A 21,632-nucleotide genomic window follows, 5' to 3' on the forward strand; every position below is an offset into this window, starting at 1 on the left:
ATGGGCCAAATCCGTAATCCTATCCCACAAGCCCTTCGGTGGTACTATCCTTTCCCCTCTCATGACTTTGTCGTCAACAATACTTAATTCTTGTCTCACAGCCCAAAAATGTTTTAGATCCTGATCTAAGCCATTAGACTTTGGGGGCCATCCTTGGACTATCCTTACCTTCACATTTAATAGAGTATGGTAATTTTCCATGCAAGTGTTCCATTCCTCCCTTGTAATACTAGGGATATCAATCATTAATACAGGCTCTTCAGATTTATTTGCATTTTCCTCCTCCTGTACACATGGTAGCCTGGATAGACAATCCGCTACAGAGTTTTTTTATACCAGGAACATATTCGATTTTGAAATTGTAACCTTCCATACCTATGAGCCAAATAGCTATTTGAGGAGTGGTGGTGTCCCTCCCCTTTGTTGAAAATATATAAATCAGAGGCTTATGGTCAGTGCGTACAGTAAATGGTAATCCCCAAAGGAAGTATTTAAAGTGTGAAATAGCCCAAGTACATGCAAGTGCTTCACGCTCTACTGTGGAGTAATTACATTTCGTATCTTTTAATGCTCTGGAAGCAAAAGCTATGATTTTTTCCTCGCCTTCCACCATTTGAGTTAGGGATGCTCCAATTCCTTTCCCACTGGCGTCAGTAGTTAGGATGGTTTTACGTCTGGTGTCAAAATTTCCCAAGGAAGGGGCACTAAAAATGGCTTTTTTGATAGACTCAAAGGCTTCATGGCATTCCCCGTCCCATTTGAAAGTAGTACCTTTTTTTAAGAGGGCTCTTAATGGTGCAGCAATATCTGCAAAATTCTTGATGAATTTAGTCATGTATTCAACTAACCCTAAAAAGGATTTTAATTCCTCCTTATTTGTTGGAGGAGGAGCATCTTTTACAGCGTTGACTAAATCAATTTTAGGTTTAATTCCATGTTTGGAAATCGTATGTCCTAGGTAATCAACTGATTGGACTCCCAATTGGCATTTGTCTTTTCTTATGGTTAGACCTGCTTTTTTGAGTGCCGACAGAACTTCCCTTAATGAGTTGTCATGATTAGTTGTAGACTTACCATATATAAGTATGTCATCTTGGAAGCATAAAACATTCTTTATCCCCTCCAAATTTTTTTGCATGACTCTCTGGAACACTGCAGCGGCTGAAGCAAGACCGAATGGCATTCAGCAGTACCTGTATGCTCCGAATGGAGTTATAAATGAGGTTAAGGATTTGGAATCTTCGTGTAATTCTATTTGGTGGTATGCTGAGGAGAGATCAATGATCTAAAATGGTTTGCCTCTCCAATTACGCTGATCATTTCATTTATTCTAGGCAGAGGAAATCTATCCACCCAAATATTTGCATTGAGATCTCTTAAGTCGACACAGAGACGAAGACCCCTCCCTCCAGACTTTTGGGTGACTACAGTTGGAGCGAGCCATAAAGAACTTTCTATAGGTTCTATTATTTTCTGCTTGACCAGTTTATCCAATTCCTCTTGTAAAGGGTCACGCATTAAATGGGGAATTGGTCTTACCTTATGTATTACTGGTACTGCGTTGTTTTTTAGTTTGATTTTATGTTGGAAATTTTTAAGATGGCCTAAATCATCATTAAATACTTCAGAGAATTGTTCACATAGTTTCTCATACCGTCTTAAGTTCTCTCTTCCTTCCAAAATTGATAACACAGGTTCTTGGCTGCTAGGATCAAGTTTGATTCCTAAAGCTTTTTGGTGAGCCCAACCTAATAAATTAGATCCTTTTTTTGTTAGATAGATCTTTCCCGCAGTGGAACGGTCCTTAAAGGTTATATTCATATTCACCATTCCTACTAATGGTATGGGATCCTTGTTGTACCCCCCAGGTTCTACATCAGGTTGTAAGATAACATACGTTTTGTCCTTAAATTGTTCTTGAAAATTGTTGTAATCGATCAACGTGTAGGGAGAGCATGAGTCAGCATACATTTTGAACGATACTCCATCCAACACAACATCACAAGTGGGATAACTACTCCCAGTAGTAGATACTTCACTTACCACTTGGAAAACATATTTGTTAGTACATTCCCCCACATGTCCCACAACATGTACAGTTTTTCTTTAATCTTTTAGGTTTTTACATAGTCTAGCATAATGCCCTCTCTTATTGCATTTCCTACAGACTACGGAACGTGCAGGACAATTGATATTGTTGGCTAAATGGTTAAAATTTCCACATCGAAAACATTTTAATTTGTCTTTTCTCTCTTCTTCGAATGTCTTTTTATTGAGAGAGTCTGGAATTTTCTTCCTTTCTCCTGTGTCTTGTACTTCTGGGTGATCTTTCACTAAGTGGATAGTGTCTGAATTGTTGTTTTCTTTCATTTCTCTAATGCACTCTTCTGTGTGTTCTATACTTTTAGCTATTTCTATTGCTTCTTTTAAGTCTGGATTTCCTGCTAATAGTTTTTCTTGAATCTTGTGGTTGTTCGTGCAACGAACTAGCTGGTCTCTAATTAAGGAATCACACAATGGGCCAAAGTCACACATACTAGCCAAACCTCTTAACACAGCAATGTAATTAGAAATTTTCTCTGTTTTTCCTTGTATTCTACAAAAGAACTTGTGCCTTTCTAATACAATGTTTATTCTTTGACCAAAATGTTTCTCTAATTTGTTGAAAGTTTTATAGTAAACATCTGCTTCGCTATCTGCATCTTCACTTTCAGGATCTGGCAGATTCTCATAAACTTTTCTCCCTTGAATACCTAAGTTGTGAAGTAATATGTGTTGTTTCCTTAAGGGAGAGAATTTTTCTCCTCCTATTGCAATCAGATATGAGATGAATATTTTCTCCCATTCCTTCCAGGGTATGGTTGGTTCTCCTGCTTCATCCAAAAAGGATGAGACATATTTGTTGCCGCCATGTATAAAGTAAACAGATAACAATATACTTAATATACTCACAGAAAATAATTAGTATCACTGGCATATATTCGTAAATGTTTAAAGTTCACTGTTTACCTCAGCACTAGAAAGACATATAAAATCATCTATAATATGTTACTATAACAATGGAGGGGTTAATTGTTGATCTGTGCCCTCAGCTGACATATACTCTTTTTAGATGGGAGGGAATAAACAGAATAAACTTATGCATAAACAAATGCAATTAATAACTACTATAACTTGTTAAAATAAGCTGTGCCTATCAGCGTGACAGGCTTCTTGTAAAGTTGGTAGAAGATGCTAATGAAGGAGCTTTTCCAATCAGCGTGTAGACACAGAATATCAAGCCAGCTCAGATATAAGATATTGAGGCTGTGTCATTAGCCTCACTGCGCAATAGAGCAAATATGCAAAAAAAAAACAAATAAAAACTGTGTCTGTCAGTGAATGTACATGAGATTCAGATTTGTTCAGGAAGGTTTAACAGCTGTGCCCATCAGCGTGAAGATTATGTGCTGGCTCTCGATAGTAGTAAATCAAAGATGGCGCTATAGTCTTCACTCTCTAGTTTCCTGCAGGAGGGGCCGGCTTTCCTTGTCCCATCCCTCCAATCAGACTTATGAAGAAAAAGACTTCAGTTGCTGAAGGGATTCCAGTCAGAAGGTGAGGTAAAAGAAGGATTTCTTTCTAGAAATGCAATTAGTGATAACATTGACAGGCTATTTTAAAGCTGTGCCTGTCTGCATGCAGATGGAAAGATTCTTGGATCATTTATTTTCTCCTTTAATTAAATGTTGAGAGGCAACAATTCAAATCGGTTGAGAAATGCAGTGTGTGTCAATAGTTTATTTCAGCCTTGAAAGACACATTTATCAGCTGAGCCTGTCAGATCTGAAGATAGTGCAAGGTTAATAAGGTTTCCTGGTTGTTGCCAGCAAAGGGCTATACATTTTTCTTAATTGCTGCTCTGACAGGTTGAATTTGAAAAAAATACAGAGGAAATTCTGAAGTTAAACATAAACTTGCCTATGTGTTTATGCTGAGAGTATATTTTATAATAATAACCTGCGTTAGCAGCATGGCAGGTTAAATGTAGAAACAGACAGTACTTTCTCAAATTATTTCCAGATTGAAAGTTCTGCTCACCTCAGGGAATTATTCTCAATCTCCTGTTGTTTATTTCCAGCATCTGTCTGTGACACAGGTGGCTATAAGTTGTAGGGGAGGAGGCTGAGACTGCTGTCCCCCACCAGCAATTCGTCGCCAGTATTATAAATATTCCTTAACTCCGATGATGTTCTTTAAGAAATAATTTATTGGCAAGATGAATTAACAACAGCCTCCAGCCACAACCGGTAGGGAGCATTTCTCCTCACAGCTGTCAACTGTCACAGGAACAGTTATAGAATGCTGGTAGGAACCAACTGGGAAGACAAGGGGAAAATGGGGAGGAATGGAATGTTACACTTGGATCCCTATGGGCAGGTGGGTACACAATGAAAGTAAGGGGAAAATAGAGAATGTACATTTTATACAAAACATTACTTATGATAAATTACAACAACCACTACTTCTGAATCATAGGTATTCTCACTGAACTCAGACATTGGAGGTAGCCAGCTCGCTGATGGACAGCCTTGTGGCCCCCTCCATTGGTCTTTGACAGGCCAGCTTTACCTGCATTTTATCTTATCAGAAAACAGCAGCAATCCAATTGGGATACTAAACCACATAGCAGCATATAGTGTAGAAAGGTGCAATACAATAGAAACTAGCTTAAATCACTGCTGTAACCGCAGAGACAAATGGAAGGAAATATGCTGGTCAGGTCAAACGTGTTTTTGCTGCACACATTATACACTGTTACTTTAAGAGAACAAGTAACATCCATTTCCCAGCATTCGCTGTACTGACAGTTTGCCTCACAAGCTTTCTATTTTTTGCAACAGGAGTGACGATGCCTCAGAGGGTAACATTATTACATACTTATATATTGATGTAGGGACCATGAGTTTAGAGAGAAACGAACTCAACTCCCATGGCTGAGAAGGCCTTTTAATTGGAGGATACACTTTCTTTGCTGCTTCTAAAAACTCTGTTTGAAAGCAGTGATGAAGAAAGATCTTTGATTTGGTCCTTTACGGTAAGCTTTTATGGCTACCAGTGCACTATTATGGAACAAAATTACAACTTTGATTTTGCCCAATACAGTACATAAGGTAGAATGGCATCTTCTCTGCACAATAAGAGATTGTGCTATTTCTCCATGCACAATACAAATAAATTCCATTTAACGTCCTGTAATCTTCTGGTAGATGGTCCTTTAACTCCTTTGGTTATTTTCAAGACGTCTGGTGGCAAAATCAAGTGTCCATATTGTATGAACTCAAGAGTCATGCTGCCAAATTCAAGGAATGAATGTTGAGATGGAGGATTTGGACTATCATTCTGTATAGAAGGGTGTGTTTGCATTGTAGTTTACTGTGTGATGTGAGCAATAGGTGAAGACGTTCTGGAAACCACCACTGCCTCTCCAATATGAAAATAATTTTGGAGGGGGATTGTTTGAATTTGATGATTAATGTGTGTATGAGTGGTACTGGAGAAAATGTGTAAAGAAATGTGTTTGGCCAGCTCATAAAAAGGGCATTTCCCATTGAGTTTGGATATCACACCCTGGACCTGCAGTTTTGGCATTTTGCACATTCTTTGTTTGAAAACAAATCTATTTCTGGAAAGCCCCAATCCAGGAAAATAGATATGAAAACGTTGTTGCTGAGTTTCCATTAGTGTAACTGCCTGCTGAGGAGTACTGCTTGTTGATTTTGAAGACCTGGTTATGTACTGCTAGATTTCTTGCCAGTAGCCAGTGCCAAATTTCTTGAGCTTCCAATGACAGAATCCTTGACTTCTTTCCTCCTTTGTTGTTCAAATAACACATGGTTGTGGTATTGTCTGTTTGAACTAGAACTCTGTTTGTAATCAGAGCTGGTTAGAAAACTCTGGGAGCAAGTTGGACTGATTTCAGTTCGAGAACACTGATGTAGTAAAGGTGCTGTTGTGGAAACCTTTGAACTTGGGTTGTGAGATGTCCCAGGTGAGCTCCTGAGCCAGACAGAGATACATCTGTCATTATAGTCTGAGTTGGGTAATTTTGATGAAAAGGAATTCCTTAGAGTAGGTCTGATTTTTTATCCACCACTGTACTGACTGCTGAGCTTGCTGAATCAACAAGACTCTCATCACAATTCCCTTGATCTTTTATCCATTGGTGTTCTACACATTGTGGAAAAGGTCTCTTGTATTGATGAGCAGTGGGTACCAGAAATATACAGAAAGCCATGAAGCCTATGTGTGAAATTATTCCTATGGTTGTATTTCCTTTATGCAGTAACTGGAGACACTTTCAATAAATGGAAGACACTCTTTCCTTCAAAGGAAACACCTTTCCTGGTATGGAATTGAGAGTTGCTCCCAGGTATGATAGGATTTGAACTGGAGATTTTGTTGACTTTCCCGTTGTAAATGTCCTAATAATTCTACAGTGGAAATCCAGCTGGGCTTGTAATACTGTATGTGCCTCTATTAGATATTCATTTAGGTATGGGTAGGCTAAGATCATGTTCCTGTGACGGAAAGCCTGCACCACTGCCATGCACTTTGAGAATGTACTTGAGGCAGATTTAAGGTCCAAGGGTGTTACCTTGGATTGATAATGGGTCTTGTTGATCCGAAATCCAAGAAATGTACTGTTTCACTGCAAATAGAATGGAAAAATAAGTATCCTTTGGCTCCAAAGAGTACATCCACTCGCCTTCCATTAGTTGTGGATAGATGTGATGCAGTGCCAACAGTCTGACGTTTTGATGTTTGATGTATTTGTTGGCCTGTCTGAGATTCAATAATGGCCAGAATACTTGTTTGGGGCCCTTCTTGGGATCCCCCAAAATATCCTGACTAGATACCTTTTCCTTGTTGTGAAGAATGAACCAGTTCTATTGCTTGTTTTTTGGAGTAGTGATGAAACCTCCAAATTGAGCTGGGGTAGTTGATGTTGAGGAGCTCCTTTTGCAGGAATTAAAGGGGCATATTTATACTCTGAGCTGGATTTGCGTAATTGTTTTTGTTTACGCAAATCTGGCGCAAACTTAACTCCATATTTATACTTTGCCACTAGACCCGTCTAGCGCAAAATTTATGGAGTTTGAGTCATTTTTTTACCGTAGAAACCTACCTTGCGTTAATGAGATGCAGGGTTGCGTTCCTGGGCAAAAAAATGACTAAGGCCTTTGCTCCTTATTTATGCTCCCGTGCAAAAATGACGCACGGGAGGGCCTTAAAAAATGACTCTAAAACAGTTTAGAGTAATTTTTTAACGCCTGGGTCAGGGCAGGCGTTAAGGGACCTGTGGGCCCATTTCCATGGTCTCTGACCATAGAATGAGTGCACAGGTGCCCTTCCCAGCCCCCAGGGACACTTCCCTGTTACCCTCACCCACACCTGGAGGACACCCATGGATAGGGTGACCCATCTACAGTAATTAGAGGTAAGTATTTTGTTTTTTATTTTGTAAAGTGGCATGGGGGGCCTAACTTGGGCCCCCCTACAGGCCACTGTGCCCAATGACCATGCCCAGGGGATAGAAGTCCCCTGGGCATGGCCATTGGGCAGGGGGACATGACTCCGGTCTTTGCAAAGACAGGAGTCATTTCCATGGGGTTTGTATGTCAAAAAATGACGCTAGTCAGGTTTGAGTCAATATTTTTTACTCTAACCTGACTTGCACCATTCTTTGATGCACAACCCCCATTCTTCCCTACGCCTCCGCTGCCCAGTTAGAGTCATTTATTTTGATGCTAACCAGGCCGCAGCGCCAGCTAATGTCATTCCATAAATAAGGCGCCCGGCTGGTGTGTTGGAATGGCGTTAGCCAGCGGTAAACGTTATGGGCGGAGTGGTGGAGATTTGAACTGGATGATATAGCAGCTCTGTACTATATGTAACTCCCATTTGTCTAATGTAATTTTTCTCCCTTTTAGATGTTTTGTTACTCTTCATCCTCGTGAACAAAGCAGACAGAGTGTTGGATTCATTGTTTGCTATTCCGAGTTCGGGATTTCCACTGAGTAGAATCTCTATTACATTGTTGAGACTGCTGTTGTTTTCCTTGATATGTCTTTGCTGTTGTGAATTATAGGTCTATTGATGGGGTAAAGCCCTCTGTCTCCTATCTCTGCAGCAGAATTGGGAACAATAAAAAAAAAGAATCTTTCTTCTAATTCCACCTCTTTAAGAATTTCCAACTTTTGTTTTCACTGTCTCAATTTGCTCATCTGCATGAGGGCAGAAAAGGACCAAACCTGAAAACAGCAGATTTAAAATCTTCTTTTGAGCAGATGGTTTCAAGGTGGTAAGGTGAAGCCAGGAGGAACGCCTGGTTGAGATGCCATGACAGTGATTATTAGTTGTCATGTCAACTGCAGTACTAAGAACTTGATTGGAGACAAGTTGTGCTTCATTTCGAATTTCTAGGGAATCTTGTTTCCTTTCTTGAGGTCTGTTATTTGAAAGATTTTGCAGGAATTCCCATAAAACCTTGTCATATCTCCCTAGCAGTGGGGAATCACAAGCTGTTTTGATGGCTGTAGCGGAGGTTCAACAGATTATTCTTCCTACAGCATCCATCTTTTTTTGTTTACTTTCCCTCTCTGGAAGGACTGATGTTTCAGGAGCTGAAAGAGGTTTTTTTCCTGAAAGCAGAAACAATACTCAAATCAAGATTAGGTTTTTCCTTTAGAAATACAATATCCTGTTCTGCAGCCTTACATTTCTTTAGAAGTCTTGGAATTGTTGATTTCAAAGTGCTGGAGTGAGGAATTTTTAATTTGCCAATTTTGTGAATCCAGGCACTCGCCAAATAGTTAGTCTTGGAGATACAATATGCTGCAGAGTCTACATGAGGTTTGAGACTGTTGTACATATGATTTCTAGTTGAATGTTCAAATTTGCTGCCTCCTGATGAACATCTTGGAATGCCAAAATATCATCAACTGGAGAGGTACATGGAGAAGCCAGGGAGACAACGGTGTGTAGGACTTGCCTGTGCATTATAAAGATGGACTTGTAGGAGTTAATTGAGACTTTATTTTCCTTCTATGTCTATCAGGAGTCCGTGGAGGAGGTGTTGTTAGATCTGTTGGTTTTGGATCCAAAGATAGCACTGAATTATCTGGAGATAATGGAGTCAAAGGTGGAAATGTTGATACATTTGGAAGTGGTAAATCTAATGGTTATATAGGAACCTGTAATTAACCTTCTGCAGGAATTATCAGACTTGGCCTCTTTAGAACAAGAGTCTCTTCCATGAGTTCAACATTATCCCCTGACAACAGTGATTGTATTGATACTATGGAATGTCTCAAAGTCAAATACTATGACCTCAAATATCTCAGCGTTGGAAGTGACACTGGCATTCTTGGAGCCAGTGTCACCTCTTAACGTCAATGATGGTGCAATACAGAGTTTTGATGGCTACTGATTGAGTTTGTGCGTCGCTGACATCCAGAGTATCCAGGACATACATGACTGTAACAAGAGTGTGGACTGATGCCTGGCAACTGAGAAATGAATCGATACATGAACATGTCAGAAGGGGTTTATATGATAACCTATGATAACCTGAGACAAATGTGTAATAAATGAATATTAAACACTTTGTTGTGCACAAAGAAAAGCAAAAATTATTTAAAAAACAACCAGCATTGTGCAAGACATCTACTTCTTAGCCTAGCTGTTTCCCACCACAGGATGAAAGGTAATACGACTGGCCCAAGGAAGGAGTCTATACTCAGTTAAGAGATACGTATTAAAAGATTCCCAAACGACCAATATCCTCAAATAGAAAAGAAGGTTTCACAGTTTATTTCCAATCATTTTTGACATTTTCAATTCATAATCCCATGTTATTTCATTTACAAAGACAAATTTTAGGGATTTTCATGATAACCGTACTTGGACTAAAACCGATAGGCACCATTATATCTTTGGAATTATGTTTAAGAACCATAATGTGCTTGTCATTTAGTCATCAGCTCAAGTTTGTCAAATGCTCCGAATTCCAGTCCATCAGCCAACTAAAATAAAAAAGATAAAAAATAAAATAGTTAAGTATACTTGCGTTTGAGTTCATTAAAAACATGGCAATGTTTTACTACACATATTGGGTTTTAAAGCCCATTACCTCGTTTGGGGAGCAATCAGCATAAAAAGGTGTTTTACTGTGCCATATTTTCTTTGGTTTTGTTGTACATTTCTGATGATAATTTCCTTCTGCAAATTGGACTGAAACTACTTAGGTGAAAATATGATTTGGAGATCTAAGCATAGCCATAAGGTGCTTGCGAGTAGCCACAAGACTCCACACTCTTTAACCCATATGTGCTGTCCTTAGAAGGTAGAATATATTTGCCCTGGCCTCCCCACCAAGGATGATGTTGTCGTTTGGAATTATAGACGATCCTGGGTATGTTTGATACGACCTATGTCCCAACTAATTTAAGAAAAAGCGGGGCCTGGAAGCATAAATAAGGGGGCTCATTCAAGCCCGGTTAATGTTTAAAAAAAAAAATATATAGGGTTGGGGCGGCTAGTATTTTCATCCCCATGTAGATAAGAGGAACAGATGGATAACTGAATTTTAGTAAGTAGTTAATGTATATTTTTTATATATAGATTAAGGACGAATTCCCAATTGGAGATTATTAGATTCTTCATATCATTAAAAAGTTTTTACAAAGAACAAGAAGGTTCCATGGTAAGTCCTATGGACAACATAAGCACAAATATCGGTGGAGATCTTTTATTGATAGAAAAAGATTTTTACTTTGGATCCTTGGACAGATTAATGTATAGTGATTTACAATAAGCAATGCATGGGAAGTTTAATCCATACTGTCGCATACCGTATCTCTTTATACACATGCCCTAATGGTGAAATATATGGGGTAGTGCATGTTGTGGAGAAGTCAGAGAAATCAGTATGACAGATTGTCTCTGACTTCATGAGGAAATTGCAATCATTAGGAAACAGAATTTTAATGACCTATTATCTGATTGTGTTCTCGTTTGTATAGAAAAATTATTTTACTGTTCTGAATAATATGGAGCGTAAGGCACAGACTTGAATATGGATTTGTGATGCCTTGTGAGCAGTGATCCGTCTGATTTATACTGGATGCAGGTGAGTGTGTAGCTAGGATTATGAGTATATTTGCGTTCAAAAGTTTCATCTGGATGGGGGATAATTTGTAGTGCTTCATTTTATGAGATTCTCATTATAAAGTAATTGTTTTTTTTTTTAACAATCTGAGGTGGAAGGGATTGAAATTATAATGGGGTGTATTTGTGACTTGATGGGTTATAGGATTAATTATGGGGTTGTAAAATGTATGGCAAATGCATGCATTTGTTTTGTTTATCGTTGTGTAGATTTGAACGAAATACATTGGGAGTGTATGTATTTGTCCTGAAGAAGGTGGTGGAAGAACTGTTTTATGACCACCGAAACGCATCAACGCTAATTGGACTGCTGGACCCATTGGAACGGGCCTAGATTCAATTAAGGACTGTGTGCAGAAATTGATAGGCCTGCATTTACCAAAAGTGGAACAGCGTATACACAATAGATGAAAATGGATGTCTTTTTTGTCTCCCTTATGTGTATGGTGCTTTTTTAATGTGTGTTTTTTCTAGTATGTTTTTATTTGCTATGTGTAGCATGTTGTAATTTTATGGGAATGTAAAAATGCCTTTTTTGGGAACTATTTAATTAAATTGGTTATTTTTTACTGATTGCTTTATTTGAAATTCATCATTGGAGTGATTGAGTGGGCAACATTGTGTGAGGTGTATTTGAGATTAGTTATTGGAGTGTAAGGGTGTATTGATTGGTTTCTATTTTGTTTGGGGACTCTTTTTCTTCTTTCTCCCCACCGAGGTAGTCATTTATAATCCCTGGGAGAATGGACTCTAGGGCCCAGCCCGCCCATGAGGAACTTCTAAAGAAGAACAAAGACAAGAAAATGTCCCATGTTCTATGGTTATGCAGTAGGCCTTTGTCAACAAAACATCAATCTTCCTCCAACTGAAAAGGCCTCCACTGAATATCATCTGAACCTGATAAGTGGCTCTGACATTCACAGGCACTTTCTTCAGATGAGATGGTGTTGATATAAGTGAACTGCAGTAAGAAATATTTGGATACAACTAATTCAATCATCCAGTGATGAGAATTTCCAGCAGGCGATGTTAGCCATTTATCAGGGCATAGACCTGACATGCATTACTTATTCCCTTAAGGGTGCTATGAGTGTGCTTTCCTCTGGTTCCTGTGTCAAGTTGAATCCATTGAATCTGATCTTTGTGTGTCTACTGCCTCTGTGCATGTCGCTACAAACAGGTATTGCTGCAACATGACCACTACTATTTAATGAACTTTGATCTCCATCACTTTGGCCTAAACATCACAGCTTTATCTTGAAAGCCTTTGAGTCTGCCTTTGAAATCCCTCAGGGTGACAGTTTGCAGCATCTCAATCTGATTATTGTACAGACCCTTAACATACAAGAGGACTCAGTACCTTGCTTGCACTAGGAGGTTCTTCAACCCTATGTTGAATTTGTCTGTTTGGCTGTAGTCTTGGACAAGAGCAGTGAAGCACAACATTTCAGTGCCTAATGTGCAGAAAACTACCCACAAAGGCATGACTGAAATTGATTCTAAAAAGTACGTCACACCCAGGGACCTGCGCTTTTATGATCTCCTCCCTCATTCCAGAGAGTCTAGCTATCCAGGCTTCCAGAACTAATTTCATTCTAAATGCTTTCCCTAGCTTTTTCTCAAAATAAATAAACCCAAAAAAACGTAAAGGCACTAACTTAGTTTCTGCAAGGTTGTAAAGGTCTTTCCTCTACAACATTGTCAATGTTTTCACATCTTTACAATCTTCATGAAGAGAACAGTAGACAAAGCATATTGGAAAACGTTTTCAAGATGTATTTCAGAGCAATCCTTGGTTAGGGCATTGATGGGCAACGAAAAAAAACTTTACATGTGAATCACTGTAGTTACACACATGACTTTTCAGACATCTCAGTCAACAGCGCACAGAGACCATCACACATTACCACTGCAAAACATTAAACAATCTGAACTTTCTTACACCTCATCACGTAGGATCAATCTATATGTGACTTAAGCAATGTAAGATACATGCAAGCCCCCACCACCAGCACATGAAAACTATTGGAAGCAACTCACCAAACCGTATCACTACCATAGACGTAGCTTGTTGTCATGCAAAGGAAAGAAAAAACCCTGCTGCTGCTCAAACCACATTTTTTTAACCAAAAGCAAGGAGGTAGTAATACTCTTCTAACACACTCAATCTGCACCTGTAGCAACCGAATATAAATGTCTGAATCCCTGGCTGCCAACTTCAACCTGTCACAAAAAACACCAAAATAAAGGATCCCTTCCACCCACATATTTCGGATACCGCCTCAGAGACCATAACACATTCCTTACTCGAACAACACCTTGCTCAACAATACTCTCACACACTTAACAAAATAATGATCAACTAAAAGGGGACTATAGGAATAAAAAAGAAAGGGTTCTCAGACTAGAACACACTGTTTTTCAATCTTAAAAAGGTCTGAAAATCTGGGTAAAAGTGAAGACAACATAATTGTTTTATAAAATTAATCAAGACAGAGCATCATCTTGCCCAGAAACCTTTCCAACTCAAACAAATAGGTCTATTTGTGAGACACATGGCTTAGAACAGGACTTCTGTGATGACATCTCGATGCACCAGAATGTCAAAAAATCTTCAGCAAAAGTCGAAAAGGCTGGAAAAAAAGCGACTGCGGGGTAGCTCTTCTTTGCATCTGTGCGTAGGCTGGTGAGGAAAGCAAAGAACTGATGTCAGAGTGCCAGGGTGGCGCCTAAATATGACCTGCAATGTCATATCTGGCGAGCATGACGAAACAATGATGGACGCGGAGTTGAGCAATGGCACCCAGGGGTACTGCTCAAGGAAAATTCTCTGGATCCAGGAAAAATCCCTGGGAAATTCTAAGGTAAGGAATCTTCAACTAGAAGTCTCTATGAGATTCTAACAATAACAAGAACACATCCTGGCAAAATAATTTTACACAGGGCTAGGTTTCTTTAGTCCCAGAGGTAAAAGCCATCAACCTCTCCATTACCATTTTTAACATCTTTATTCTTCAGTTTTACATATCATAGCCAAATAACAATAGAGTGTTTCAACAGTGACAGACATGTCAAATTTTCATAGTTGATAAGACTTACAGTCTTACAAATTCTATTTACAAAAGAAAGTGACACAAGTCATCAAGCACAACAGTTCCAATTTTAATGTCTACACGTGAATTTGTGTCAAGTGGCCACAGTGTCCAGTCCCTCCAATAATGAAGCCCCCTAAAGCTCGCTCCTCCTCTTCTGATGAACCCTCTGTTGAGTCTTTCAGTTCCAACTGTAGGCCATCAGGGTCTATTGTCAAAAGAGTAATAATTTACCCCAGATTTCCAGGTCAGCCTTTGCATTTTCATCCCTCCACAGCTCCCTGAGCCAGAGCTCCTCAGCAACGAACCATCCTGTCAAATCAAGGATCCATGTTTGAAGTTGATGTTTGAAGTGTGGAGAGCCTGTGCATGGCGATACCTCTCTGGCAAAAGCAATCTGAATACTCCAAATCTATTTAACCATTTTTGGCCTTTGTTAATGTGCTACATTAGTCCCTGCAGGCACTTTTTTAACATGGTACATAACTTTATGGCAGTCATCCAGCAAAGAATAGCTACTATCACCTGTCAGAAGTCCAATACCCCCGTTACATTCCATGTCGTAAGCATAATTTAATACTCTTCGCACCACATCTGGGGCATGTCATCGGACACATGGGGAAAATGTTATTAAGTCTCTGGGGTGCGAATAATAAAAGTGTGATAACTTAAACCTGACGTTGCTGGCCACAGTTTGAACCAGCATACAGGCCCTATTCCATTCACCTTCCATCAAGGGCTCCTAGACATCTGCTTCCCTCTGCTGTCCCACCTTCAAAGCCTACTTACCCTTGCATTTATTATTAACCCATGCATCAGGGATGTCTCTGCCACTACAGAGAAGTCAGTCCAGATCTCCCATTGGGGTTCCCGATATTTTTACAAACTGAAAGTAATAACCGGGACCCAATTGAAAGCTCTGCTGTGGCTCTTCAAATGTGAGGAGTTCTTCAACAGGGTAAAGGTCCCCTGCCAACCAACAACTCGTCCTCTCACCACTGCCTGACACATACGACCTGATGTATCTGCCGAAACGTCTGAAGACACCAAATATGTTTTGTTTCCCTTCATAAGGTGGATGTTTCATAACCCATCCGATTGCCAGCTTCCAGCCAGTGGAGACCAGTCGGATCACAAAAGGACAGCCATCCTGTATTGTGTATCACTCATGAGGAGCACTGGACGCTGAACCTGTGCCAGCCAGCAACTTTATTTGGCCTTTAGCGATAGCAGGGATTTTTGCTCTAGTCAATGAGAACTGCCCCTGCCTATCTAAATAATATATAATTATTTGTCAAGTTTGTATAACAGCATGTGCCTCCTTTTCATCAGCTCAAGGCATTTTTGTGCAAATTTACATAAAAACCAGTCACTGAAAAGGGAAGGGAAAGTGGAAATTTTGACATACACTCTGGAAGGGACACAGGGGGGTGCCTAAGTAATGGTTATTTCTGTTGTAATGATGAGGAAGCAAAATAAGGGTAGGTATAAGGAGTAGGAGGATGTGTGGTATCAGACTGTGCCTTGCATTTCGAGTCTGAATGCAAGGGCTTTAATCTATCACTATCAGCACAGTTCAAGTGAACAATCCTTAAAGAGTTCGGTGTGTAGCATATTCCTGAAGAAGAAACAGTTTTTTTTTACAACTGTGACCATTTCAGGGAGTTTCAAGACTTTGGACCTTTTTACACCAAAGAGCATGCCAATGTATGTTTGTGTTTGTACAGGAATGGTTTGCCATGTGGAAGATGGAAGGATCCTTGTCGGAGCTTAGTTAGAGGATAGCTTTTGAAAATACCCTGGATGTCTGGTCCAGATGATCCTCTGTTGAAGGAACCTAACTATGCATTTTATCTGGGAAGACCAAGAAACAATGTAAGGCATTTCTTACAGGTTTTCAGCGAGCTCTTATTTTAAGGTTAAGAGCTAACCTGCTGGCTAGTTTTACAACCTTTGAAGTCTATTAACTAGTTTGAGAGGTGTCCGTACATAGGAAGGTCATTCAAGGAACCTCATTTATGTATATATGATTGTAAGTATACAGTATTTCTGAAGTGCAAACAGAGCCAAAAGCCAGTGGAGCGCTGTACTTGTACATAAAGTCAACAGGAAATAGGTGAGGAAGCTGGGCAGAAGGCAGTTAACAAACTGTGTCCTTTAAAGATGTAAGTCTTCTGCTCATTCCTAAATAATCAGCTCCACCCAGTGAAGTAGTGTGCCGATAGTCTGGGGTTGCTGGCAGAGTCTTGGATTTTCAATATTGTAGCTTCAAAATAAGTATACCACAGAACGCTGGCTGTTGCGCAAGAGGCAAATTATAGGGCTTCTGAATTCATTATTTTCAAGACGTTGAAATTTCCCTCAAGTGAGCGAGAGCATCACTGATGCAGGTAGTATATATTACGCCCATTTGGCCTTCTAGATTACCAACTGGACAGCACTACGTTGGTTCAAGTAAACTTTATTTGCATCAAACTTGAAATGTCACTGGCAGCACCCCAGGTTTCAGTCAGCACTTTTCAGTGAGGCCAAGTCTGAGTTCTACCACTTTTTAATAGCTTTGATGCCTTTTCTCAATCTCAGCATTCTGATAGGTGGGATTTTTCCTGGCGTCATTGATGTTTGGTGGAAGGCTCAAATGATGATTTTAGAATTTGTCCTTTCCGAAATTCGGAGAAATGTAAGGAAGATTCTGTAGAAGATCCTTTTGCTAAGGAGTGTAAGAACTGCCTGTTGTATTGACAGCTGCAGCATGTTTAGAAGCTGTGATACGATAGGGAAATGTTTCAACCAGGGCGACAACACCTCATATTTCAATATTTGTGACAACACATAATTAGGCATGCCGGTCACAATTAGAACTAACTCCAATGCAGACATGTTTTTATTAATTTTGAGTCTTGTTGATTCATTTGGTGTGTTCACCCACAAAATGTAATTCCATAGTATTAAAATAATATGGGTTACTATTTTCAGATGTAGCGTCAGATCAATTACCTCCTTTTGCCTTAACTTGACAAATGAGCACTGCTGTCCCAAAGGATGACTTCGGAATGATGATACAATAGGCAATTATACACTCGACATCTTGTTTGTGGGAGCAGGGACTTCAGTATATGACAGATCATCTATGTAAACAAATGCCAGTCCACCTGCCAGCCACGTGTTTGTATATTCTGTATCCCGTGGGAAACACTCATCTAGAATGGGGATGAAATTAGCTCCAAGACAGTTTTCTGTCGCTCTAAGCATTGGGCATCTCCATTTGTCAGTCCTGTAACTTGAGTATCAGCCATGTTTGATTGATTATTAGGTGTTAGTCAGTTGTTCGAGGAGGTGATAAGCTCAGAACGCCCAGCATTTATCAGTGCAGCTCCATGCTCATTCTCCGGGGTAAATGAAGTATCCGAGATGTCCTGACCTCAGCCTGCACTTATTAAAATCCCCATTTTTTAGCAGTTTGTTCAACCAAAAATGTATGTTTCGACTGTGTAAACAGCCTGACGCAATCCAATGACCTGACCTACTATCCTCCCTCTTTTCTGATGTCAATGATAGAAACCGTGCCTCTCAGGTGTTCGTAACAAATGTGAACACAAAAGGCTGCACCAGGGGCTGGGATTTTACATAAGGTTTTAAGTTATTTACTTTTAAATTGTACATGAAGCGTTTTCCAAGGATATGTTTTTTGCATAAGTAATCCCACCTTACCATATAAAATATATGAGAGCGTATTAAGATGTCACAACGAACACGGAGGTATTACAGAGGGATAGTCTAATATGCTTGGATTACACCATTTTGCCTAGATTTAAATTTGGATTTGTTCTTTGCTGAGCTACAGCTATATAACGCATTGCAAAATGTTCTGTGCACTTAAACTAGATTGGGATTTTTGACAAGTCCATGTCACTTTACAGAAATATCTTTCCAGAGTGCCTCATCTAAGAGGCTGCCCACATACTTCTATGATGCACTTCATTCACAGTAGATGTTGTGGCATGCTCGCTGGAGAACTGGATCCCACAACCAGCTGAAGTTGGCACTCTAGGAGGCCTGCAGTTCTTAAATGCTGAGGTGGCAGCTAACCTGTATGTGTCAGAGATATGGTCATGGTCCATTTGCAATATACATCCAGAAAGAGAGGCACAGTAGCTGGAACCCAAACAACTGACCTGAACACTGGAGCAGTTTCCATTCTTCCTGAAGCTTGTGCCTTCGTTCCTCTACTGCGAGGATCATCTCCTTTGAAATGGGTGCATATGGCACAATGCCAGGGCGATTCAAATTCATTAAAGCTTCAGCAATGCTTTCCATATACTTATATTCTGTGTCCTGTTATAGAAAGATAGATTACCAAATGATTACATGAACCCTGTTTGTTTCCTCTTTTTACAACCTGCTTCATGCGATACATTTTTAAGTTTAATTTAAATGCACAATGGTGTGTTAGCCAGACAAACACATGGTTTGTTTTTAAAAGTCACTCCATACAATAGGGATCTTGCTCCTGGGAGATGTCCGGGTGGGTACTACCATGCTCTCCTTTCAGGAAATGTAACTCTCTTAAACCCAATTTCACAAATACCTACAGCTTAGACATGAACTGAGCACCCATATCCAGGCTGGCACGGTCCTCCCTGAGTTTAGCCCAGCAGAGGCAAGGTTTTTGGGTTTAGGGTAGTGTTTAGGGCTGGGGCTCAGGGTAGTTTTTAGGACAGGGTGCTGTAGGTTTTTGGACAGGGTAGATTTTAGGGTTTAGCGCGGGGGTCGGGGTAGTTTTTATGACAGGGTGGGGTCGTTTTTGTAACAGTGTAAGTTTTAGGGTTGAGGGCGTGGGGTCGAGGTAGTTTTTAGAACAGGGCAGGGTAGCTTTTAGGGTTCAGGGCAGGGGGGTCGGGTCGTTTTTATGACAGGGCATTGATCGTTTTAGGACAGGGCAGGGTCGCTTTTAGAGTTTAGGGTGGGGGTATATAGTTTTTATAACAGGACGGGGTAGGTTTTAGGTTTCAGGGCGGGAGGTCAGGGTAGTTTTCAGGACAGGGCGAGGTAGTTTTTAGGACAGGGTAGGCTTTATGGCATAGGGTGGGTGGTCGTTTTTAGGATAGTGCACGGTAGGTTTTAGGACAAGGCAGGGTAGCTTTTAGGGTTTAGTGTGGGATCAGGGTTGTTTTTAGGACAGAGCAGGGTAGGTTTTAGGGCTTAGGACAGGGGGTCAGGGTAGTTTTTAGGACAGGACGGGTAGGTTTTAGGACATAGTAGGTTTTAGGGTTTTGGCTGGGGGTGGGGTAGGTTTTAAGACTGGGCAGGGTAGTTTTTAGGACATAGTAGGTTTTAGGGTTTTGGCTGAGGGTGGGGTAGGTTTTAAGACATGGCGGGGTAGGTTTTAGGGCAGAGAGGGGTAGTTTTAAGACAGGGCCGGTTTTAGGGTGGGGTACTTTTTAGGATTGGGTGGGGTAGGTTTTAGGTTGGGAGGGTCGTGGTAGTTTTGGACAGGGTGGGGTAATTTTGAGGACAGGGAAGGGTGGCTTTTAGGGTGGGAGCAGGGGGTCAGGGTAGTTTTTAGGACAGGACAGGGTGGGTTTTAGGGTTTAGGTCGGGGTGGGGGGTCAGGTAGTTTTTAGGACAGGGCGGGGTAGGTTTTATGACAGGATGGGCAGGTGGGCAGGGGTTAGGGCTCAGGGCAGGGAGTGGAAGTGGCAGTTTTAAGGACTTGGGCGGGGTGGAATATGGTGTCAGGTGTAGGGTGCACGCGGGGGAGAATTTACCACGCATGTTCCTTTACTAAACATGCTTTTACAATTAATTTTGTTGTAAATGCATGCGTGGCAAAGGCATGCGTGGTAAAGATACAGTCGTTGTAGAGACCGCGTTGTAAAGGCATGCGTGATATACTCATGCTTTATTCCATCATACAACCTCCCCAGCATAGGAATTCACTCCAAGATTCTGCACAAGTGGACTCCCAGTCCTGAAGGCCTCTACCGGGCGAGGTGCTGTCAATGTTATATTAAAACCAAATTAATCAGCTTTCCACTATGTAATAGTCTACACTCTTTAGAATATATTAATCCCCCTGAAGTTTCCTAAAATACTTCGGATTTCCCCACAGAAAATATGGAGTGTGACCAGAAGAAGCAGAATATATTGGGTCCTCACATCCCAGACAGCTATTCATCAAGGCTTCTAGTGGTGTTGGGCTGCTCTTCCCAGCTCTGCACATGTTCATGGGAAAGGAAGCACCGATAGTGCTGAGATCTCCTGTTGCTGACCAAACTTCGGACTATTTATAGGGAAGAACAACAGCATCTCCAAGAATGCAGACAGGGATAGACCTGAGAGGGAGAGGCGTTAAAATGACCTCCACACACCTCTATGGGAGCTCCATTTTGGGATGCAGTCTTTCTGTTCTTCTAAAAGGATTTCAGCTGTGCTACACCAGAGAGCCGATCACTAAGATGACAGCACTCAGAATAGCTCTGCTGTCACAGCTTTTTCATATTCAACATCCTTCCTGTCCATCGCTGTCCAAATGTCCCATATCTTATATAATGTGTGAAGAAGTGCAAAAGTTCAAGTTACTCAAGTTCTGTAACACTCTTTGTGATGGAAGATCTATCTAACCACAGATTTCTCACCCTTAAAATATTCCCCTGGTGCCAGATTGGATCCACAAGTTTTCATAGCAGTGTTCTTGCACGCTGCATGTGGGGCTGTGCAACTCTTCATTGGCTTTATTTTGCCATGTAAAGGGGCATAGCTGATTTGCATACAAGCACCCCCCCACGTGCTGAAGTCAGTTTCTTATTTCACTCTTTCCCCACCCTCAGATGCAAAGTACAAAACAACTGGTGGTACAGGCGTGCAGATATCCAATTTGGGACCTTTTTAGATGGTAAAAAGAAGGCTACTCTACGAAACGGGGAGGAAAGAGGGAAGTGAGGACCCAGAAAATGTCATGGAATTCACAGTCGTCTGGAGGCGGTCTACGGCTAATTGTGGTGAGGCAACCTTCAATAGCCAGTCATTGATGCTGGGTAAAACTGGTACCCCGAAACTCTGAAGATGTGCAGCTAAATCATTTTTGGGAACACCCAAAGGGTGCTGGTAAGGCAAAGAGGCGGCGGAGCAAACTTAAAAAGCTCCTGGCCGACCTTGAACCACAGGTACAGTCTAGTCTATAGGACTGCTATATTTAACTAAGGGCCTTATTATGACCTTGACGGAGGGCTTTCCTCCATCACAAATGTGACAGATATCCCGTCCGCAGTATTAGGATCTCCATTGAATATAATGGGATCGTAATACGGCGGACGTGATATCCGTCAC

The 21,632-nt window shown here is 40.7% G+C and overlaps 1 protein-coding gene across 2 annotated transcripts in view; it reads right to left on the reverse strand.

Annotated features, from left to right (window-relative positions):
* Nucleotides 1-9,832: 9,832 nt before the first annotated feature.
* The window catches only part of HDAC10 (histone deacetylase 10), a 298,704-nt gene continuing 286,904 nt past the window's right edge, over nt 9,833-21,632 (reverse strand). For both annotated transcript variants that reach the window (XM_069229661.1, XM_069229660.1), the window contains 2 exons: nt 18,479-18,638; nt 9,833-10,067 (listed from right to left, as the gene is read on the reverse strand). In XM_069229661.1, the coding sequence (XP_069085762.1) occupies nt 10,060-10,067; nt 18,479-18,638 (168 nt within the window). In that variant the 3' untranslated portion in view covers nt 9,833-10,059. The remainder of the gene's footprint in view (nt 10,068-18,478; nt 18,639-21,632) is intronic.

Source organism: Pleurodeles waltl, chromosome 4_1, assembly GCF_031143425.1.
Source record: "Pleurodeles waltl isolate 20211129_DDA chromosome 4_1, aPleWal1.hap1.20221129, whole genome shotgun sequence".
In the NCBI taxonomy this organism is placed as follows: Eukaryota; Metazoa; Chordata; class Amphibia; order Caudata; family Salamandridae; genus Pleurodeles; species Pleurodeles waltl.